This window comes from Podarcis bocagei, assembly GCF_964188305.1.
Source record: "Podarcis bocagei genome assembly, chromosome: 7".
In the NCBI taxonomy this organism is placed as follows: Eukaryota; Metazoa; Chordata; class Lepidosauria; order Squamata; family Lacertidae; genus Podarcis; species Podarcis bocagei.
In genome coordinates this window covers 7,932,047-7,956,340 of record NC_138132.1, presented here as the reverse complement: position 1 = coordinate 7,956,340, position 24,294 = coordinate 7,932,047, and the positions used below count along the sequence as shown (strand labels likewise).

At 46.6% G+C, this 24,294-nt stretch overlaps 3 protein-coding genes across 3 annotated transcripts in view; 1 reads left to right on the top strand and 2 right to left on the bottom strand.

Moving 5' to 3' along the window:
* The window catches only part of SYMPK (symplekin scaffold protein), a 257,360-nt gene that overhangs the window by 47,814 nt on the left and 185,252 nt on the right, over positions 1-24,294 (bottom strand). The window lies entirely within an intron of this gene.
* The window catches only part of FOXA3 (forkhead box A3), a 114,674-nt gene that overhangs the window by 17,367 nt on the left and 73,013 nt on the right, over positions 1-24,294 (bottom strand). The gene's annotated exons all lie outside the window — the stretch shown is intronic.
* Positions 15,016-15,892, top strand: LOC308591379 (myosin light polypeptide 6-like). The gene is given in 2 exon segments (XM_081202105.1): positions 15,016-15,379; positions 15,383-15,892. Coding segments are annotated over 2 exon segments (453 nt in total). The 5' UTR covers positions 15,016-15,157; the 3' UTR covers positions 15,614-15,892.

The window sequence follows — 24,294 nt, the reverse complement described above, 5'->3', positions numbered from 1 at the left end:
TGTGGCCAATGGCAATATAAAAGGTAAAGGGACCCCTGACCATTAAGTCCAGTCGTAAACGACTCTGGGGTTGTGCGCTCATCTCGCTCTATAGGCCAAGGCAGCAGCTCTCCAGGCAGAGGACATTCCCAGCCTCACCTTATACCCTTCCCTTAAGCAGGGCATCTCTACAGCTGGGCAGGGGAATTGCGCCAAGAGTTGACCGCAGTCAGCCAATTAATGCTCCCATTTTACAGGTGTGGAACACTGACAGCTCACCCAGACTTCCTTTTCTGCCACATTTCTGGGGACAGGTCCAGACTATAAAACTTCATGTCCGAGTAGTTTTGTTTTGTTTTTGTCCTGGCGCTGGGAAAAACGTGTTGTTATCCCATACGCATAGCTGTCGACGTTTCCCATTTTTTAAGGGAAATTCCCTTATTCCGAATAGGATTCCTTGCAGGAAAATGGAAAAGTTGACAGCTACTGTATTTTTCACTCTATAGGACGCACCGGACCATAGGAGGGGGAGAACAGAGGGGAGAAATTCTCCCCCTCTCTGTTCAGCGCCCCTTCAGCGAATCGGCAGGAGAAACAGAGCCCCTGCCATTTCTCCTCCCGGTTCACTGAAGGGGCGCTGCACAGAGAGGGAAAATTGTGCAGTGGCTTTCCAGCGAAGCCTGGAGAGCAAGAGAGATCAGTGTGCACTGACCCCTCTCGCTCTCCAGGCTTCAGGCGGCTATCCGCAAGCCTTCGGAGCGCAGCGAGAACTCCTGCTGTGCTCCGAAGGCTTGCGGATAACTGCCTGAAGCCCGCGGAACACAGTGGAAGTTCCCGCTGCGCTCCGGGGGCTTCAGGCAGCTTCAGCGAAAGCAACACGAAGCCTCCGGAGCGCGGGTGGAGTTCTCCCTCTGCACTTCGGAGGCTTCGCGTTGCTATCACTGAAGCCAAGGAGCCTGCATTCGCTCCATAAGACGCGCACACATTTCCCCTTAATATTTGAAGGGGAAAAAGTGCGTCTTATAGAGCGAAAAATACGGTGTGTCCATACGGTGAATCGAACTCGTAGCCTTGGCATTATCAGCACTGCACTCTAACCGGCTGAGCTATCCAGGCATGCTAAAATTCAAGTTTTCCCAGGGAAAGCACCAGGACAAAACAAACAAACAAACCCCAATGCTTGGGCACAGAGCTTTAAAATGCCCGGAAACACAGTGCAAAACGAAGTCTGGATGAGCCCTGAGGTTCAGAGAGAGAAGCAACTTGCACCAAGCTGACCACAACCCACAGCAGAGAATAATTTTCAGCAACCCTCTCCTGGACATCTACTCCTATCCGTAGATTCCCCAATTACCCTCGTCCTGCCCCTGTGTTAAGGGTTAACCTGCTCCGAGTATTCAGTTACCCGGAGGTGCAAACAGCTCCCACCCCCTTGCTGCAGGAAGACCCCTTCTGTTCAGGGGGCTGCTTCTCCCCACTGAGTCTTTTACCCTGACCCCCAAGAGCCCGCCTTCAGCCTCCAGAGCTAGGGTAAACACTGAGCAGGCCAAAAGCCCTACAGCTGTGGGTCCAAAGTCTACGCCCGCCTGATCAGCTTCCAGCTGGTTGTGCAGAATCACCCTTTCTCGCTGCCCGAATCTTTCCCGCCACTGCTAAATATTTTTCCCCCTTTCGGCGCTTTGTTCTCCATTCCGCATCCGTTTTGTCTGGAACAGCTTGCCCCGCCGCACTGATTAAAGAAGCAAAGAGGGAGTTTGTTCTTTCAGTTAAAAATATCCTTGAAAGAAGCGTAATTGCCTTGGAAAGAGACAATTGCCAGCTACAAGGGGATGTCACCGGCTGCTGCAGCGAATTAACTGCATTGCAGGCCATCTTAATGCTGTTGCCAGTTAAACACATGCCCCCTAAAGCTAAGATGGCGATCTCCCAGACCCTGCACTCGCCATCTGAGACCCTTCTTCGTGGGCCTCCTCCACGAGAGGTCTGCATGGTGTCAACATGAGAGCGGGGACTTTTTTGCAGTGGCTCCCCGTTTGTGGAATTCTCTCCCCAGGGAGGCTCACCTGCCGCCTTCATTACATATCTTTGGGCACCAGGCAAAAACGTTCTTCATCAACCCGGCCTTTGGCTTACTAACATTCGATGTCCTTTTAAGTGTGTTTGTGGGACAGGAGTTATGGGTTTGTTTGTTCTTGTCTTTGTTATGTGTTTTGTGTTTTTATTTTGGTATTTTTATGCTGTGAACTGACCCGAGATCTTCAGGTGGAGGGCGGTATATTTAATAAAATAAATAAATGGTCTTCAAAACGACAGAGAGTCTTTGTGATACCTTAAAGACTGAGGGTTGGCGCCAGCGAAGGGTCAATTTCAAGCCATTTATTTAAAGCGCTGTGATGTCGCTTTAAACAGGCATACACACTCCAATAATTCTGGGAGTTGTAGTTCGTTCAGGGTGCTGGGAGTTGATAGGAGACACCCCCCATTCCCCTCCCAGAGTTACAATTCCCAATGAAGAGGGGCTGAGAGCTAAACCACTCTGAGAATTATAGCTCTGATAGGAGACCAGGATTCCTCCTAACAACTGTCAACGCCCATCACAAACTACAGCTCCCAGGATTCTCTGAGGGAAGCCATGATTGTTTAAAGTGGTAACACAGCTCTTTAAATGTATGGTGCAAATGTGGCCAATATCATACTGAACTTGAATTTCCGCTTACTGGGCACACCCGAGAGAGGACTGAGATGTCTTCACCCGATACTAATTTCTTGCTAGCATCCCAAAACTCCTATCCAATAATTTATTACAGTGGTGCCTCGCAAGACGAAAAGAATCCATTCTGTGATTCTCTTTGTCTAGCGTTTTTTTCGTCTTGTGAAGCAAGCCCATTGACGGATTAGCGGATTAGCGCTATTAGCGCTATTAGCGCTATTAGCGGCTTATCTGCTGATTGCATCAGCTGATAAGCGGCTTAGCGGCTTAGAAAGGGGGGGGGGAGGAAAAAAACCCAGCAGGAACTCGCAAAACATTGTCGTCTTGCGAAGCAAGCCCATAGGAAATTCATTTTGCAAAGCACCTCCAAAACGGAAAACTCTTTCGTCTAGCGAGTTTTCCGTCTTGCGAGGCATTCGTCTTGCGGGGCACCACTGTATTTATAGCCCGCCCATCTGGCTGAGTTTCCCTAGCCACTCTGGGCGGCTCCCAATCAAGTATTAAAAACAATACAGCGTTAAATGTTTCCCTTCAGATGTCTTTTAAAGATAGGATAGTTACTTATTTCCTTCACATCTGAAGGGTGTTCCACAGGGTGGGCACCACTACCGAGAAGGCCCTCTGCCTGGTTCCCTGTAGTTTTGCTTCTGGCAATGAGGGAACCGCCAGAAGGCCCTCGGCGCTGGATCTCAGTGTCCTGGCTGAACGATGGGAGTGGAGACGCTCCTTCAGGTATACTGGGTCTTTGAGGCTGTTTAGGGCTTTAAAGGTCAGCACCAACACTTTGAATTGTGCTCGGAAACGTGCTGGGAGCCAATGCAGATCTCTGAGGACCGGTGTTATGTGGTCCTGGCGGCCACTCCCAGTCACCAGTCTAGCTGCCGCATTCTGGATTAATTGCAGATTAATTTTGCAATTAATTGCAGATGAATTAATTGCAGATTAATTCTGCATAATTAATTCTGGATTAATCCATTCTGGAGTAATTGAAGCCATCGCCTCTGCAGGTGTCATCTGAGCATTGCAATGGATGTCTGAACTGGACACACCTCGGGTAAACCAGGGCTTGTATACTGAAATCGGCGGGAAACTGGTTTGAGGGGAAACGCGTCAAACAGAAAAATTTTTCATGAAACCCCCAAAGAGAGACGGATTGTGGCTAACGTCTCAGCAGTGGGAATGTGCTGGAGTTGGAATAAAACGTACACAGCCTGGGCTGGACACATAATACAACCCTGACACATAATATTACGCTATAAGCTTTTGTAGACCTCAGTCACTATATTCCACAAATGCCCCGGTACGGTTGTAAATCTTTAAGGTACAGTGGTACCTAGGAATTTGAATGTAATCCATTCCAGAAGACGGTTTGACTTCCGAAATGTTCAAGTTCCGATGCGCAGCTTCCGATTGGCCGACAGCTAGGTTTTTGCACAGCAGAAGCAGCGTCGGACGTTTGTGTTCCAAGGAACGTCCGAAAACCGGAGCGCTTCCTTCTGGGTTTTTGGCATTTGGCAGCCGAAACATTCGAGAACGGAGCCATTTGAGTTCTGAGGTACAACTGTACCACAATTCCCTTTGCTGCTTTTGCAATGGCAGGCTGTTCCTGAAAGGCTGTTTTGCTTTTTTATAAAACACGTTATGTCCTGCATGTACGTTCCAAAATCCACAGTTGGGTAATACCTTTAGTTGGACCAAGCAAAATGTCACAAAACCATGGCCCGTTTTCAAGTTCCCCAGAACCTGACCATCTGATAAGGAGTCGCACAAAGTTGTTTTCCTTCTCAGAAGGAACTGGCAATGCCCATCGCTCGATGCAAATGAACCGATGGACTGATTAACTGAGAAGGCACCTCTAGGAGGTACAGAGATACACAAACACACAAGTTCGTGATTTTTGCCAGGAACAGAGAGCGGAAACCAGGATTGTTCCCGAAACAGAAGAACAGTTAGACCGTCCGTCGTTGGGTAATCACCACTAAACTGGCAACCTCTGCGATTGTGAACAGAACGTCCAGGTCAGGAAATGTGACTTTTCTGAGCACTGTTCTTCCTCGCAGCGTAAGCTCTGAACTGCTGGGGTTCTAGCCAGTGTTCACAGAATCACAGAGTTGGGACCCCTGTGGTCATCTAGTCCAACCCCCCAAAATGCAGGAATCTCAGCAAAAGCATCCATGATAGATACCATCCAACCTCTGATTAAAAACCTCAAATAATAATAATAATAATAATAATAATAATAATAATTTTTTATTTATACCCCCCCTTCCCGGTTCAGAAAACCGGGCTCAGGGCGGCTAACAACAAATTTAAAACAATTCATGCAACAAAAAACAGCATAAAATACAGTATAAAACGTTAATAATAAATTCAGAATTCAAAAATCAATTTAGGGGGGAAATCCATCCAATAAACATTAGATGATCACCAGGGCTAGCTGGCTGAATTAGTCCTACTTGGGCCAGCGAGGAGACCAGGGGAGAATTAGCTGTGGGATCCCAGAGCGGGTGATCTTCATAAAAAGGGGAGGGGGGAGGAAAGAAGGAGAATAAAAGATCAGGCTAAGTTCAAAGATCAGGCTAAGTTTGACTGCAGGTAGCATATGGTATTTAGCATTTGGTAAATAAATCAGAAAAGGTTATTTTGTGGGGCTTCCCGGTGTTCGTTTATTTGTTTCTTTTAAATGGCAAAGCCCACGGGAGAAAATGACCCACTGAGCCCACTAGAGGGCAATAGACCTCCACTGGGCTGGGTGATTATCCCAGGGATATCAAAAGAGGTTGAGGATGTTCCTATTTGGGTACCATCCCCGAAGGATTGGTTGATTGGTTGGCCAGCACGCAGACAACATCGTAAAGGAGATTAAGGATCCAAACTTCCCCTTTTAAAAACCTCCCCGAGCTCTGCCCCTTCTTCAGTCAGGTCAAGGTTTCCCAAAGTGGGAACTTAAATTCACGAGAGATAATCCTGCAAAAGTTTAACCGGGGCACGAGGCATGTGCAGAGTGCACGTCCCTTGCTAATGAGGAACTGCTGCATTTAAGCATTCCACAAGGCCAACGCATTCTCAGGCCGTGCTGCCTTGCCACTAAAACATCATATACAGTGGTACCTCGGGTTACATACGCTTCAGGTTACAGACTCCACTAACCCAGAAATAGTACCTCGGGTTAAGAACTTTGCTTCAGGATGAGAACAGAAATCGTGCTCCGACGGCACAGCAGGAGCAGGAGGCCCCATTAGCTAAGGTGGTGCATCAGGTTAAGAACAGTTTCAGGTTCAGAATGGACCTCCGGAACAAATTAAGTACTTAACCTGAGGTACCAGTGTACTGGCACGGAGCTTTGCTTTTCGAAACAATTGTTTTTACAGCATCAGAAGAAGAACCATTCTAACGTCTTTATTTCCCTCCCCAAAAAGGGGCCACACAACATAACTGCCTTTTGCAAAACCACACCCTCTTTGCTGCTCCAATTTAAGACGTCCACGACGCCAGAATTTGGGTCAGGGTTGACGGCGACTTTATAGTGAACAGGTGAGTTTGAGGAGTCCTGGTCTGCTAAGGCTCCAGTTTTGAGAGTTCTTGAGTCTGACTTCTAGCTCTTAGCAGATGCTTAGCCAGGATGCCAGCAAGGCTGGACGACCCGGGCCGCCTCTCGTTCCTCTTTTCCATTTCTTCGTTCTCTCGCCCTTCTCTAACTACCTGGTCCCTTCTGCCATGCTACAGCCGCAACAGGAAGTCCTGGTTAATGATCAACCGGACAGCATCACCGGTGACAGGTGGGGGCCAAGGCCGCAAGAGATAAGAGAACAGACGGTAGGGGTAGCGATGGAAGAGACCCACCCCACAGATAACACGTAGCCGCTGCGGCTTAACCGTTTCCATCCCGCAGCACGCTCCACATGCACCGCCACCAAAAACCAGCGTTCCAGAAGGCTTTCTATTGGGAATACGTAGTACCAGGAAGCCTAAAGGAAGAAGACAAGACCTTATATTTATACGCAACAGTAGCTGCAAGGCTATTGATTGCGAAAAATTGGAAAAGTGGTATTGTACCGACAAAAATAGAGTGGCATGCCAAATTATTGGAGTACTACAATATATCCAAAACAAGGGGAGAAATTGGAAAGACCTCAAAAGAGAAGATAGACAGGGACTGGAAGGTGTTTAAAGGATACTTGCAAAACCATATCAAGAAATCAGAACTCCTATTAGAATAAACAAGTTCCGTTTCAAATACTGAAATACTAAATAAGATGGATAACAATGTGTAATAGAAAAAGAAGTATGAAATTAGGTTAAAGGTGTGTGAAAGAAAGTAATAGAAGTGGGAAGAAATTGCAACTGAGTAGATTGGAAGTCTAACACAAAGGTGGGGTGAGGGGTGGTGGATGGTGATGGGAAAAGGAATTATCTGTGGGAATGAATGTAGGTATGTTTGAACACTTTTAAGGATTGTATGAAATATATGTTTGTATGCTTGTATATTTGTAATATGTGTGTATTAATGATGAATTATTTTAACAATAAAAACTTATTAAAAAAACACCACCAAAACAAAAACCAGCGTTCATGAGGAATCTGCAGGGTTATCTTTGGCACGGCCTGATAGCACAAAATGGGTTTCCCCAGACAATCAGTCCCAGTGTGTTTAATGGGGTTTTATTCCTGAGTTGGGTGCAGCCAGCTCCAGTTCTCCAGAGGAAGCAGGGCGGTACAATCTAGGACATGATGCTGTTGGATATTTGATGCACCGGAAGATGAAATATTGAGATATCAGTGTTCAGAAAAAGATGGGAGAAACCTCCACTAGGAAGCTGAACTGGGGTTAGGCCTTTTGAGCAAGACTCTCTTTGTCAAGCTAGGCCACCTTGAAGGGTTGTCCTGAGATAATTAGAGACAGAAACATATGTACAAAACTAGTTCAAATACAGTGGTACCTCGGGTTAAGTACTTCATTTGTTCCAGAGGTCTGTTCTTAACCTGAAACTGTACTTAACCTGAAGCACCACTTTAGCTAATGGGGCCTCCCGCTGCCACCGGAGCACGATTTCTGTTCTCATCCTGAAGCAAAGCTCTTAACCCGAAGTACTATTCCTGGGTTAGCGGAGTCTGCAACCTGAAGCGTCTGTAACCTGAAGCGTATGTAACCCGAGGTACCACTGTATATGCTGGAAGTGTAAAGAAAAGGAAGGGACATTTTATCATATGTGGTGGGATTGTAATGTAATTTTTAAAAACTGGGAAATGATATACAATGAATTGAAGAAAATGTTCCATTTAACATTTGTTTAAAAACCCGAGGCATTTTTGTTGGGGATTGTAGGGAAAGACCTGCCAAAAAAGCTGAAAAACATCTTCATGTATGCGACAAGGGCCGCAATAGTTCTGGTAGCACAAGGATGGAAGACGGAAGAAATCCCAACTAAAGAATCATGGCAAGAAAAATTGACGGACTATGCAGAACTGGCAAAACTGACATATAAGCTACGGGACAAGGATAACTGTGACTTTAAGGATGAATGGGAACCCTTTACAAAGTATCTGAAGACGCAACAAAGCGAACTGGACTCCTTGGCTAGGTTTGAATAAACACTGACAAACTTTTTATTGATAATAATTAGCTAAATAGTTTGAGGATCTATACAACTTTGTAACATGCAGAAAACAGCATTTTTAGAAAAATCAAAGACTGGAACTGAGGGAAGTTGGGGGGTGGGGTGGGAGGGTTCTGTTGGGGGAGGGAGAAAAAATGGGGGGGGAAAGGATGATATGTTTTTGGATAATATGTCTTGTTATAATTTTGAATATATATATTTTTTAAGAGATAGGCAGAAACATGGGCAGAGACAGGATTTATGTTAGTGAGGAGCAGGAGGCCCACCTGTCATCATCCTCTGTCTGGCTCTGTCTAGCAGATTCGGAATGAAATGTCTCATAGAATCATAGAGTTGGAAGAGACCACAAGGGCCATCGAGTCCAACCCTCTGCCAAGCAGGAAACACCATCAGAGCACTCCTGACATATGGTTGTCAAGCCTCTGCTTAAAGAACTCCAAAGTAGGAGACTCCACCACACTCCTTGGCAGCAAATTCCACTGTCAAACAGCTCTTACTGTCAGGAAGTTCTTCCTAATGTTTAGGTGGAATCTTCTTTCTTGTAGTTTGGATCCATTGCTCCGTGTCCGCTTCTCTGGAGCAGCAGAAAACAACCTTTCTCCCTCCTCTATGTGACATCCTTTTATATATTTGAACATGGCTATCATATCACCCCTTAACCTCCTCTTCTCCAGGCTAAACATGCCCAGCTCCCTTAGCCGTTCCTCATAAGGCATCGTTTCCAGGCCTTTGACCATTTTGGTTGCCCTCCTCTGGACACGTTCCAGTTTGTCAGTGTCCTTCTTGAACTGTGGTGTCTCAACAACCATTGTTTTAAATTACTTCTCTTTTGACCCCGAGTGCTCTGAAAAATCTGCCACAATCTTTCCACAATTTCTACTTTTAGTTAAGTATTTCTATTTATTGACGTGATTGGGGGCAGCAGCTGCCCCCCTGCCTATGCCCAGGGATAGACAGCGTGGTGTAGTGGTTAGAGGGTCAGACGAAGACCTGGAAAAACGGGTTTCAAATTCTCCAATCAGATGTCATGTTCACAAGGGGGACCTTGAGCCAGACCACAAGGTTGTCGTGGGGATTTTTCGTGGGGGTTGTCATGGAGGGGGAGAACCACGTGGAGCTCCTGGGAGGAAAAAGTGGGCTATAAATGCAGTTAATTCAGTTCATCCAACATGTTGGGATGTTTGCCTAGTCGTCCAAAACATCTGGAAGGTGCAAGGTTAGGGACAGCCGGGTTTGGCAGAGATTTGGCCCCCAGTTGCCCAACGCTGTAGCTGAGCAAAGGTTCAAACCTACATCTCCATGATCCAATAAAACAGATCCACTACGCTAGAGGGTAGCCAACATGGGGTATAGCCCCAGCCAGCATGATGGGAGTTGTAGTCCTGCAAAATCTGGAGGGCGTCATGTTCGTTCCCCCTCAGCTCTACATCATTGTGATTCTTTCTTGGGTTTAGCAATCACCAACGTGGCTTCCTTATCACCCTGTCCAACACCCCTGCCCTCCATAAAGGCGACCGAGAACAATACTCAATCTTTTCTTCTCTTCTCCTGCCAGAGATTCGCCTTTGGCCCATTTGCTGCTTGTGCAAAATGTGAGGAGTGGCTTTCAAAGCTGCCTCCAAGCAGAACTCTCCCATTCTGTCCTGTATATTTGCAGGCGGTTGAAACGAGCAGAAAAAACGTCAACACCCTGATGCGCAACACATTTTTTGTGTGTACACAACAGTGGCGTAGCGTGGGGGGTGCAGGGGGGCCGGCCGCACCGGGTGCAACATCTGGGGGTTAGGGTTAGGGGGCACAAATCCACGGGTTAGGGGGCGCAAATTACTTGCCTTGCCCCGGGTGCTGACAACCCACGCTACGCCACTGGTACACAAATAATCAGGTTTTTTTGTTTTGTTTTGGTTTTGCTCCGTCACAATTGTGACTTGCTGCCGGATGGGCTGAAAGCTTCTCTTTCCCCCTGTGACACAGGGAGTCCCTCCATCGCCCGCCCCCTCCCAAACCTGGGATCTCCCCACCACATCAGATTTTGGCCCTGCACCAGTTTTGCTGAGAGGCAGTTTAGTCACCAGTGTTGATTCACGGCAGTTTTTATCATGAAAGCCTTTTCCTTATCGTGAGGAGGGAGCTACACAGGCTCGGCTGAGAAAGAAACCGAGGCTAGAAGTTGCGGACACCAGGCTCTTAAGACCCGAAACTGATTGTGAAAAAAGACAAGGGTTTTATGGGGTGGGCCAATAAAAATGAGAGCTTTTGCTGGCCGGCTACCAAAAGCTGCATAACGTTGGGTGCCAACTGGGGGAGCCCCCTCCAGACTGGATTTTTTTTTTTTTTTGGTAGCTGCATTCGGAAACTTTGCATGTTTACTTATTTATTTATTGCCCGCCCTTCACCCTAAGGAGCCTGAGAAACAAAATGGCGGCCGGCTGTGCCATGAGATTGCTGCGCAGCCGATTGCTAAAAAAAACAACAGAATGGCTCCCTCCCAGGAATTGTCTGGGATACCAAAGTAGGGATAAAAAAGTGGAAATTTAAAACTAAAGTGTGTGTGTTTTTAGACAGCATCTTAAAAAGCAGAGGACATCACCTTGCCAGCAAAGGTCCGTATAGTTAAAGCTGTGGTTTTCCCAGTAGTGATGTATGGAAGTGAGAGCTGGACTATAAAGAAGGCTGATCACCGAAGAATTGATGTTTTTGATTTATGGTGCTGGAGGAGACTCTTGAGAGTCCCATGGACTGCAAGAAGATCAAACCTCTCCATTCTGAAGGAAATCAGCCCTGAGTGCTCACTGGAAGGACAGATCCTGAAGCTGAGGCTCCAATACTTTGGCCACCTCATGAGAAGAGAAGACTCCCTGGGAAAGACCCTGATGTTGGGAAAGATGGAGGGCACAAGGAGAAGGGGATGACAGAGGACGAGATGGTTGGACAGTGTTCTGGAAGCTACCAGCATGAGTTTGACCAAACTGTGGGAGGCAGTGGAAGACAGGAGTGCCTGGCGTGCTCTGGTCCAGGGGGTCACGAAGAGTCGGACACGACTAAACGACTAAACAACAACAACAAAATCTTTGCTGGAAGACTGATACTCTAAGGATGGATGGATGAAGCCAGGGGTCGTCAAGGTTTACTCCAGCGGAGATTCCTCCGTGGGCCGGATCGTGTGCATGCTTGTGATCTCCAGTGCCGTGGAAGCGAGTCTTCGCGCCGTGTTGCACCAGTTTAGCGCAGTGCGCGGGGACTCGCTGAGCAGGCAGCTCGGTTTGGGGGTGGCTTGTGGGCCGGTTAAACGACCCCCATGAACTGCTAGTGGCCCATGGGCCTTAGGTTGCCGACCCCTGGATGAAGCCCTCACTAACAACCGGACATCTCAGATCCTGAGGGGACACTTAATTGCTTGAGGCGGGGTGTAGATTTCACAGAATGGAAGGGCGCTCTAGTCCAACCCCCTGCGACGCAGGAATCTTTCGCCCAACGTGGGTCTCGAACCCATGACCTTCGGATCGAGAGTCTCCTGCTCTTGCGACCGAGCTATTCACTAAACATTACAAATAATGAAATCGTCTAAAAAATGGATGTTCCGTGCAATATTAGAAGCAAAAAAACTTGTTTTGATGACTTGGAAGAGCTGCAAAAAGATTCCACTGAGCACACGGATTGATAATATGGACAGATTAGCTACATACGAACGAATTGCATGTCGACGCAAAATAAGAATGGATGAACATGAAGAAATCTGGAATGAATATTTAAGCGATAAGACGGATAGTGGAGGGAAGCGGGGGGAGGAGTTGGGGAATATTGTTAAAAGGGTGCAGCCATAGGTATATCGGTGTATTTAAATTTGAATTGTCAAATTGTGTTATTGTTGTTATGGTTTTGGCTGTAGTGTCTTTTGCAGTTGTCGTTTGTATAAAAAAGTGATTAAATAAATTTAAAAATAAAAAATAAAACAACAAATAATGAAATCGTTATTATTATTATTATTATAGCCTGAGGCAACGGTGGGCTCCTGGCTCTTCATTGGCAACAGTGCCCCTGGCATCTTCTCCGGAAGGTTCCGTGTCCGCACTTGTCCATTGAAGGGCTGGTGTGCGAAACCTGACCCGGCGGGGGACTAGCCCTGAGGTAATCCCTCATGGCAAACACAGAATGTGTGCTCAAGATACAGCCCTCATGATAGACTCTTAACCCTCCTGCCTGAAGCAGCAGGGCCTCTCCCACCGCGCCGCCACCCAAGGGCAGAGCTAATCCATCAAACTGGGGCAGGCAACCCATTAAACATTAACCCGGGCGCTGTTCTCGCCGCTGCCCTCCGGCCGGTGCCAGGGAGGTGGTGCCAGCTGGGTGGGGCCTGGAGGCTTGCTCCCGCCCGGTCCTTCTCTTGCCGCCTTGAGGGTGCCCCTCGTGGGCATGGTTCCCCTGCGGGCGCCGTCCAGGAAGTACTTGGGGGGCAGCCGCCTGGGAACCCCACTGAGCAAAAGGACCCGCTTGCACCCCCCCAAAAAGAGCAAAACCCCAAACACTCCACCCTGCAGCAGGCCCGGCTTAGGCTTGCCACATTTTCGAAGAAGTGAACAGTCATACCTCATGTTACGTTTGCTTCAGGTTGAACGTTTTCAGGTTGCGTTCCGCGGTGACCCAGAAGTACCAGAAAGGGTTACTTCCAGGTTTCGCCGCTCGCGCATGCGCAGACACGCAAAATGACGTCACGCGCATGCACAGAAGCGACGAATCACGACCCGCGCACGTGCAGACGCGGGTTGCATTCTGCTCATAATAATAATAATTTTTTTTATTTATACCCCGCCCACCTGGCTGGGTTTCCCCAGCCGCTCTGGGCAGCTTCCAACAAAACACTAAAATACAATAACCTATTAAACATTAAAAGCTTCCCTAAACAGGGCTGCCTTCAGATGTCTTCTAAATAATAATAATCCCATTCACAACCAGAGGTACAGTGGTGCCTCGCAAGACGAAAAGAATCCGTTCTGTGATTCTCTTCGTCTAGCGGTTTTTTCGTCTTGCGAAGCAAGCCCATTGAAGGATTAGCGGATTAGCGCTATTAGCGGCTTTTAGCGGCTTATCTGCTGACCGGATCAGCTGATAAGCGGATTAGCGGCTTAGAAAAAGGGGGGGAGGGGAAAAAACCAGCAGGAACTCGCAAGACATTGTCGTCTTGCGAAGCAAGCCCATAGGAGATTCGTTTTGCAAAGCACCTCCAAAACGGAAAACCCTTTCGTCTAGCGAGTTTTCCGTCTTGCGAGGCATTCGTCTTGCGGGGCACCACTGTACCACTGTAATGCAAGGGGTCCTTGAGACTATTCAGTCCGGAGTCTAACTGAGCACATTGCCCAAGTCTATGTTATAAGAAAAGTACTGCTCCTTTTCCCTTATGGGGTGTCCAAGAGCCCCTATAGAGTCCTTAAGTAGGTTCCCTGTCAGAAGGAGAAAATAACAGAGGCCAGCCCAGAGAATATTGAGAAGCAAAGCAGCTAGTAAGCCTGATCATTCTTAAACTGTTGCAACAGGGTCCTCGCTCACCACACGCAGGAGGGAGGAGGAATCCAGAACATTGGTGTGCAAGCCCATATATAAAGGTAAAGGGACCCCTGACCATTAGGTTCAGTCGCGGACGACTCTGGGGTTGCGCGCTCATCTCGCTCTTTACTGGCCGAGGGAGCTGGCGTTTGTCCGCAGACAGCTTCCAGGTCATGTGGCCAGCATGACTAAGCCGCTTCTGGCGAACCAGAGCAGCGCACGGAAACGCCGTTTACCTTCCCACCGGAGCTGTACCTATTTATCTACTTGCACTTTGACGTGCTTTCGAACTGCTAGGTTGGCAGGAGCAGGGACCGAGCAACGGGAACTCACCCCGTATGGGGATTCGAACCGCCGACCTTCTGATCGGCAAGCCGTAGGCTCTGTGATGTGTGTGTGCACCTGCTGAACCTGTTTAATGCAGGATGCAGGGCAGAGAGTAGGAAAAACCAACAAACATGTCATCTTCTTCTTTGGCGATCACTCGTAGCCAAGTAAGATTGTCTCTCAGGCCAGTGTTTCCCAGTTGTCTGTGTTTATACTACATTTTTAAAGATTTCCCTTGGGAGAGTCTTTAAACCTTTTTTGTTGACCACCAGCATTACGCTTTCCATTTTAAAGTTTGGAATAGAGTAGTTGCTTTGGAAGACGATCATCAGGCATCTGCACAAGATGACCAGTCCAACGAAGCTGATGTTGAAGAATCATTGCTTCAACACTGGTGATCTTTGCTTCTTCCAGATATTGACAATATGAGAAATCCAGTTTAAACACTTTAGACTCTCCTGAAACCACACTGCCAACGTGCTTCTGGGTTGCTGTAAACAGGTTTTTCAAATATTGTAAACAGGTTGTAGGCAACAGGTTTTTCCTTTTAATTTACCAGATCCCCCCTGGAAATGCTAAATCTAGATTAAGCAGGGAGGGGGGCATACAGACTGGCACTTTGATGCCAATTATGCCATGTACCCATCTCACAATAAAAGCCCTTCATGATGCCCCCTCAGCCACTAGTCTACCAGGTACTGTATTTGTTTTCAGTTGACCCGGCTCTGATAGGCTAGTCTGATCCAAAATCACTATATATTCCTCCCCATTACTGTGCACACAACCCCAGGAAACTGAATTTCATTTGTTTTTCAATATCGCTAGTATTTGGATCCATTTTTGCTGCTCGCCAGCCAATCAGGGGCGAGTGCCTGCGTGCTGACCTCAGAGCCCAACCCGCAGAAAGACTTTGCAGACGTTCAGGGCGGAAGGAGGGAAGCGTCAGAGCACCAGGCGAGAGGAACTGCGAGCAGCCCGAATCATGTGTGACTTCTCGGAAGACCAGACCGCCGAGTTCAAGGAGGCTTTCCACCTCTTTGACAGAACTGGAGATGGGAAGATCCTGTACAGCCAGTGTGGCGATGTCATGAGAGCCCTGGGCCAGAATCCTACCAATGCTGAAGTCATGAAAGTTCTGGGGAACCCCAAGAGCGATGAAATGAATGCAAAGACACTGAGCTTTGAGCAGTTCCTGCCCATGATGTGAACCACTGCCAAGAACAAGGATCAAGGCTGCTTTGAGGATTATGTGGAGGGGCTGAGGGTCTTCGACAAGGAGGGCAACGGGACGGCCATGGGAGCAGAGATACGCCATGTGCTTGTCACTCTAGGGGAGAAGATGACCGAGGAAGAAGTAGAGATGCTTGTGGCTGGCCATGAAGACAGCAATGGCTGCATTAACTATGAAGAGTTGGTGTGGATGGTTCTGAGTGGCTGAAGATCACCTCCAGCTCCTCCCGAGAACCTCTTCCAGTTTATCCTTAAAATGTTTGTGCCTTTTTATCTGTGTCTGAAACTACTTCTGGTTCCCTCTTTCTCCAACCTCTTGGTTTAGTCCTTGAGGTGAGGGCTAAGGAAAGGAAGAAAACAACATTTGTCTGAAGGGGGTGTTCCTGAAGGGCAGGGAAGCAAACGGCTGGCTTGTCTTGCATCACTTTATTTCCAGAAGGGTTCAGCTTATTTCCTCTTGGTTGCTTTAATAAACTGTTCCCAAAAATGTCTTACTAAAAAAAAAAAAAAAAAAAATCGCTAGTATTTCAGTTTCTTTCTCGCCCTTCGCTGTAAGGTCCCAAGGCATATAATGAAGCATTAAAAGCAGTTTCCCAACAATTGCAGTCACTGGAACAAGGTGGATCCTAAAAAATATACAGCAAGCCCTTGATTTACATTCTGGGCATTAAGTCAAAACGCAATGGGTTCAATGGTGGGTGGGATTGCCAAATTCTTCCCACCCCCCAGATACCCACACCCCCTTTTATTTATTTATTTTCCTGGCAAAGTCCCGGATTTACAAAAGCTGTCCCGGTTTCTGATTTGATCCCGGAATCTCCCGCTTTTCCTTAGGATGTCCCTATTGTCATCGGATAAATTTAGGAGGGTATGGAGTTATGCAACCCCCAAGACAAGGAGGTAAATAACTATGCAGCCTTTAGAAGACATCTGAAGGCAGCCCTGTATAGGGAAGTTATTTAATGTTCAAATTTTTATTATGTTTTTATATATCCTGTAAGCCATTGAGAGGGGCTGGGGCAACCCAGTTAGATGGACGGGGTATTAATAATAATAATAATAATAATAATAATAATAATAATAATAATGATAATAATATCATTATGACCCTGAAGTGAAAATATGTTGGCTATTATCTGACTGTGACCCACTTGTCACATGTGAAACAGCCTTATTTGCAAAAGCTTTCGTGCTAGACACCTAAAAGACAACGTTGTAGATTGTGCAGGGGATTCATTAATTTTATTTATTATTTCTGGCATATATAAAAACATAATGAAACATTCAACATTTAAAAAGCCCTTCCTTATACAGGAATGACTTCAGACTGCTCGGGGGCCGGATAACTCCATACCCGCTGTCAGAGATTTAACAAACCTGGTTCCTTAAGGCTTAGAAGTCTCAGGATCCTTTAAATAAAATGATCTGGGCAAAATTGGTGAAACGGTAAAATGTTATTTAAAGAAAAACATCATTGCGTGCTGAGGTCCCACAAAGCCCCTACCCCAATAACTCAGACATCACACATAATTTTTGTTTTGGTTTTTGGCATAATTTTGGCCACAACTTTATTTTTATACAGATTGAGAGTGGTTGCTTAGGCATTGGTTATGACTACCTGTCCCCCCCCCCCGCCTTGGGGGACAGCACTGACTCCTTAGCCAGTCCCGGAGGAAACATGGTCAGAGTCAGATGGAGCTGCGTCACAGACTCTCACTGCTCCGCGCATGTTCCTTGAAGCTTACACGGCCCGCACCCTGCCGTCAGGGTTTGGACGAGGGGGATGGTAAGCTTCAGAATTCCTTTAACGGAATACCCGTCTGCAGCAGCATTGGAGGGGCAGGCACAGCCAATCCATACCCCTCCACCAACCAATTTTAACCAATGCCTAACCGCCAACCTTACAAGTTGTGACGATTTGCTAAGCAGTAGGCAAAACCCAAAAGGCACGCACTAATCAGCCAATTGGAAAAATTCCTACTGGGCCCCCGCACCAAGGCGAACGACCCCATGACAGGCAAAGCAAGGTCAAAGCGCAAGCCCAAACAAGGGAGGGCGGGCGGGAGATCCGATGTCCACAGCAAAAGAGAAAGAGAAAGCTGTGGACCCTGCTTATATAAGGGGACTAAGCCCACCCCTAAATTGGCAACATCAATTTTGCCCCAGCAACAGCTTTAACCAATCTGCTCCATCCCATTGCCCTCAATGGGCTGGTCACTAACTGGGGGTTTTGTTTGGCCCCATCCGCAACACGTGCTCTCTCTTCTATGAGAACACGCTTTGTGCAAGGATGGGTGACAAATGCAGGAAAAACACAGTTAAAGGATCCTGGGACTTAGAGTCTTAAGGAACCAGGTTTTTTGTTATGTTTTGTTTTGTTTTTTTAAATCTCTAACACCCTCCAACATTTCTCCAGTGAAAATTGGGACGTCCTAAGGAAAAGCGGGACATTCAGGGATCAAATCAGAAACTGGGACGGCTTCTCTAAATCTGGGACGTCCCTGGAAAATAGGGACACCTGGAGGGTCTGGTACTGTTGGTGTAATTTAGTGGAAATGCTCTGGGGGGCCGGAGGAGGAAAAAATGGAGGGGTCGAGGAGGGTCAATAGGCGGGGAGCGAGAAATGTCCCTATCTTCATCGGAAACATGTTGGAAGGTATGTTCGCAGTCAGGGCTGGATTTAAGTTTGACGAGGCCCTAAGCTACTGAAGGTAATGGGGCCCTTTATATGTCCAGCTGTCCTTTGTCAACAACAAATGGTCGCTGTTTTTCGTGTTGAATATATGCTATATGGTAATTTATGGACCTAATAGGTATCTAAAGCCATTTGCGCATGTTGCCACGCAACCAGTCCATGCAGAATGTAGGCACCCTATATATAGAAAGGAGCAATCCCGTGATATTTTAGGGAGCAGGCTAGCAGGCGAGGCCCATGACTTACCGTATTTTTGCTCTATAAGACGCACCAGACCGTAAGACACACCTAGTTTTTGGAGGAGGAAAACAAGAAAAAAAATATTCTGAATCCCAGAAACCAGAACAGCAAGAGGGAGCACTGTGCAGCAATCCCTCCTGCTATTCAGGCTTCAGCGATAGCTGCGCAGCCTGCATTCGCTCCATAAGACGCACACACATTTCCCCTTACTTTTTAGGAGGGAAAAAGTGCGTCTTATAGAGCGAAAAATACGGTGCATCATAGGAGCGGACACAACACAAAACACCGTTGCTTTATGTAGGTTTTATTTTGTTTTTTATCTTATATTTTGGAAATGTACATTCAGGGTTTTTCCCCCCCTTTAATTTTTTGGGGGCCCCCCAAGAGCCTAGTTCCCTAAGCCTAGCTGTCAACTTTCATATTTGAAAATAAGGGATCAGCAGCCTCACCTGTCCCGGAGACAGTCTACCGGATATCTAACAATCCGGGATAGCAGCGGGAAATGGCGCTGGAATAAGGGAATTTCCCGCAAAAAAAGGGAATGTTGACAGCTATGTCCCTAAGTTATAACTTGTTCAGCTTATACTTAAATCCTGCAGTGCCCAGTCATCCTGGAGCAGACGGCAGGTTTTCCACCTGAAAATCAGAAAAACTCTCCCGCAACCGTCACTCCAATAACTTGAGAGAGAGATGGCTGGTCCCTTCACGAGCGAAGGGGGGGAACGGACGTGAGTTTAACTTTCCCTCGTGCCTGCCTTTGGGAACGCACCTTCTTCCACATCAACTGCAACCTTCTTCTCTCAAGAAGCCCCCTCCTTTGCTCCGCCGCGGCTGCCCTCCGCCCGATGTCCATTTCCACCCCGGCTCTGTCCGTCTGAGTTGTCCTCGTGTCTTGCACCTTGGAAGGAAACTGGCAACCGGGACAGGAGCATCTTTATGCTCCTAGCCTGGAAGCCAAGGTCTCTGCACCCAGCCCACCCAGCCGGATACAAAGGCCCGAGTGTTTGGTGTCTCCCCCCCTGTCCAGTTCTCCGAGGCCCAACGGCCTGGAAGAGACACAGGCCTCGGTGTTGATTTAATAATGTATGGATATATATAAAGCCGCTCCAAGCAACCAGGGCCAGGAGGCGGATGTTTTCAGGGAAACCGAGCAAGGATGTGAGGAAGGCTGGGCAGCCAAGGGACCAGCAACGCCGACGGGGTACACCGTCTGCTTTGCAAAAAATAAAAATATTTCTCGCCATGTGGTTTTCCCCCCCACTCCAGACGCCCGAGACGGTCTGCCTCCTAGGTTGTGGCGTTCCCAGGAACGAATCACAGACGGAGCTGAATTCCAACACTCGAAGGGGGCGCAGAAAAAAAATCGCCCGCCGTTCCCACCTGCCAAACTCCAATTGTCACCTTGGCAATCCCTTCCTGCCCGCCACCTGTTTGTAGTCCGTCTCGCCCGCTCTCCTCCTGCTCCGGAAGGAGCATATTACAATATAATTGTTCTATTATTGAAGGACATGCTTAAATGTTACATTGCAAATGGGCCCCTCAGAATGTCTAGCCTGGGCAGATAGAGATAAGGAACAAGGATTTATTGTCACACCAGGATGAGGGAGGTTGCAGGAAGGAGGGAGAGAAGACCACGACCTTATATGGTAATATAGGAACTTATTATAAGTTTCGATTTCCCAGAAATCAGGTGACTTACAAGAAATCAGGTGACCTACAAGAGATCAGGTGGTATTCTATTTTGCAAATCTATATAAAGGGGCGCACCCTGACTACTTGTACAGGTTGCGTACTGATCGCCCTGTGCCTTTGTTCTGCATATGCACTTCAAATAAAAATCCTGTTAATAACCTGCAAGAGCGTTTTGCCGCTTTGTGTGAATCTGTGCTTCAGGGACCCAAATAGCAGATATGTGTGGTCCTTCACTCCCACAATCACTGTCTCAGTGTCGGGTATTCAGTGTGAATATTATATTTAAACGCAAGCCGTTGCCCCAGTTGCGTATTCTTACACAAGCAGCTATGCGTGTCGGGTAAGCTGCTGGGTGCTGGGTTCAAATGTCACCTCAGCCACAAGCTTAGGGCAACCTCTGCTGTTTTGCTGCTGCTGCTTACACACCATACATTTATAGCACTCTGAAAGCGCAGTGTTTTCACCACAGGACCGCCTCTTTCCATATGAACCTACCCGGACCCTGAGATCATCTTCTGAGGCCCTCCTTCGCGTGCCTCCTCCTCAAGAGGTCCGGAGGGTGGCAACACGAGAACGGGGCCTTCTCTGCAGTGGCTCCCCATCTGTGGAATGCTCTCCCCAGGGAAGTTTGCCTGGTGTCTTCATTATACACCTTTAGGCACCAGGCAGAAACGTTCCTTTTCAACCAGGCCTTTGGTTGATCTGATTTACATCCTTTTAAAATGTGCTTTTTTGTGGGAGGGGGGCTATTGGGTGGTCGTTTATATTTTTATTAGGTATTTTATGGTTCTGTATCTTGATTTTATTCCGTGAACCGCCCTGAGACCCCCAGGTATAGGACGGTATATAAATTCAATAAATTATTAATAATAATGATAATAATACTTTGCCCCTCACAGAGCTACAAGTGTTATGTACTGAAGTTCTCACCCTGGGCCAGTAGGGGGATACTCTAGATAGTTTTCACTCAGGTCCACATATGCAAATAGGGGATTGAAAGTGACGTTCAGTGATTGGATAGTTACAGAAAGTGGTTACAGTTGCGTTGTAGTGGAGCTCTATATAAGCAGGCTGGCTGAACCCTTCAGTTCAGTTCTGTTCTGGCCTGTGAATAAACAAGAGCTGTTTGAAGAATCGCTGTGTCGTCTGATATGTTCACCCACAACTTAACAACAAGCCCCCACATGCTGGACAAACTGCAGTTCCCAGGATTTTGCAGCAGAAATTGTTGGCATCCATCTGTCTCCGGAGACAATGGAGAAGTGTGCCTTTGGGGGATCTGGGGGATCACACAGGTGGACAGACAAATATGTGCTCTCCCAAGCCCACATTCCCAGTAGGCAGGAGAAATAATGTGCTTTAAATGCATGATTTGTACACAACTCCTGGGTTCCTTCAGACCACCTGTTTATTCAGCATGTATCCTGATGTACTTACACAACACTAACATGGTTATTAGACCACGGGCTCCTCTGAATAATCTATTTACTGAGCATACATCCTATATATATATATATATTGTTTTCCACGTATAAATCCTCTAACAATATTTCTCTTACAATTTTCCATATTCCCCTCCCTCTCCCCTGGACTTCCCTCATATTCCCATTTTGTTTTATTTCCATATTACTCATCCTGCGTGTTGTTTCCCAAAATTTCCCCCATACAGATAATCTTACTTTTTCTTATATACAGTACAATTGTGTTTGTTTATTCAAACCCTGCCAGTGAGTCCAATTCTTTATGTTGCTTCTTCATATATGCTGTAAATGGTTCCCATTCTCTTTTTTTTATAATATATTTATTAACTTTTCAAAGGTTATACAAAAACAAAACAAAACAAAACAAAAGGTTATACAAAAAACACAAAGCAAAAATACAAAAATAAAAACACATATAATTCCATTCACTTATTTTCTTTTAACTTACTTCTCCGACCTCCTCATACCTCCCCTTTTTGTATTCCAATTCAAATTATTCATTCAGCAAATCCTCACCATTAATTTTCCCTTAATCCTCCACCTTTCTTTCTCCCCCCCAATTATTGTAATCATTACAGCTGATAACCACTTAAATTCTAACCAATATCATTCTAACATTCACTAATTTTGTAATATTTCCCAAGATAGTCCTTGAATTTCTTCCAATCTTCCACCGACTCTTCTCCCTGGTCTCGGATTCTGCCGGTCATTTCTGCCAGTCCCATATAGTCATAGAATCATAGAATCATAGAGTTGGAAGAGACCACAAGGGCCATCGAGTCCAACCCCCTGCCAAGCAGGAAACACCATCAGAGCACTCCTGACTTATGGTTGTCAAGCCTCTGCTTAAAGACCTCCAAAGCAGGAGACTCCACCACACTCCTTGGCAGCAAATTCCACTGTCGAACAGCTCTTACTGTCAGGAAGTTCTTCCTAATGTTTAGGTGGAATCTTCTTTCTTGTAGTTTGGATCCATTGCTCCGTGTTCGCTTCTCTGGAGCAGCAGAAAACAACCTTTCTCCCTCCTCTATGTGACATCCTTTTATATATTTGAACATGGCTATCATATCACCCCTTAACCTCCTCTTCTCCAGGCTAAACATGCCCAGCTCCCTTAGCCGTTCCTCAAAAGGCATCGTTTCCAGGCCTTTGACCATTTTGGTTGCCCTCCTCTGGACACGTTCCAGTTTGTCAGTGTCCTTCTTGAATTGTGGTGCCCAGAACTGGACACAGTACTCCAGGTGAGGTCTGACCAGAGCAGAATACAGTGGCACTATTACTTCCCTTGATCTAGATGCTATACTCCTATTGATGCAGCCCAGAATTGCATTGGCTTTTTTAGCTGCCGCGTCACACTGTTGGCTCATGTCAAGTTTGTGGTCAACCAAGACTCCTAGATCCTTTTCACATGTACTGCTCTCAAGCCAGGTGTCACCCATCTTGTATTTGTGCCTCTCATTTTTTTTGCCCAAGTGCAATACTTTACATTTCTCCCTGTTAAAATTCATTTTGTTTGTTTTTGCCCAGTTCTCTAATCTGTCAAGGTCGTTTTGAAGTGTGATCAAAGGTCATTTTGTAGTCTATCACCTTCATCTGCCATTCTTCCAGAGTGTGTAGATCTTGTGTCTTCCAATACTTTGCGATGAGTATTCTTGCTGCTGTTGTGGCGTACATAAAGAAAGTTCTGTCCTTCTTTGGCACCAATTGGCCAACCATGCCCAGGAGAAAGGCCTCTGGTTTCTTCAAGAAGGTATATTTAAATACCTTTTTCAGTTCATTATATATCATTTCCCAGAAAACCTTAATCTTTGGGCATGTCCACCAAAGGTGAAAGAATGTACCTTCAGTTTCTTTACATTTCCAACATTTATTATCGGGCAAATGATAGATTTTTGCAAGCTTGACTGGGGTCATGTACCACCTTAAATGGTTCCCATTCTCTTTTAAAGTCTTTGTTATCCTTTTCATGTGATTTATCTGTTAATTTTGCCAGTTCTGCATATTCCATACGTTTCCCTTGCTATTGTTCTTTCGTTTTATATTTCCTCTGTCTTCCAAGCTTGTGCTAATATAATTCTTGCCGCTGTTGTTGCATACATAAATAATTTCCAATTTTCTTTTTTTTAATCTAAAATTCCTGATTTGCTTGCACATAATTTACGCCGTGGTTAGATTATACGTAAAGGTAAAGGGACCCCTGACCATTAGGTCCAGTCGTGGCCGACTCTGGGGTTGCGGCGCTCATCTTGTTTTATTAGCCAAAGGAGCCAGCATACAGCATGACGAAGCCGCTTCTGGCGAACCAGAGCAGTGCACGGAAACGCCGTTTACCTTCCACACCAGAGTGGTACCTATTTATCTACTTGCACTGGTGTGCTTTCGAACTGCTAGGTTGGCAGGAGCAGGGACTGAGCAACGGGAGCTCACCCCGTCGCGGGGATTCGAACCGCCGACCTTCCAATTGGCAAGTCCTAGGCTCTGTGGTTTAACCCACAGTGCCACCCGCGTCCTGGTTAGATTATATCCCACCCTTATTGAGCTTTCATTCTGATTTGTTTGTGGGTCGTCTATACGACAATGAGCATTCATCCTGATTTATTTGCATGGTAGCGTTTCTGCGTCTTCACATTAAACACTTTAAAAACATTTCCCTGACATTTTCCAAACTGCAAAAAGCTTGATTCTTAATTTTTAAAGTGAATTTGTTGCACTGAGGTAGCAGAGTGCTTTGATCCACTTTAATTGTGCAAACCTAAATTTATAATGTGCGTGTGAATCTCT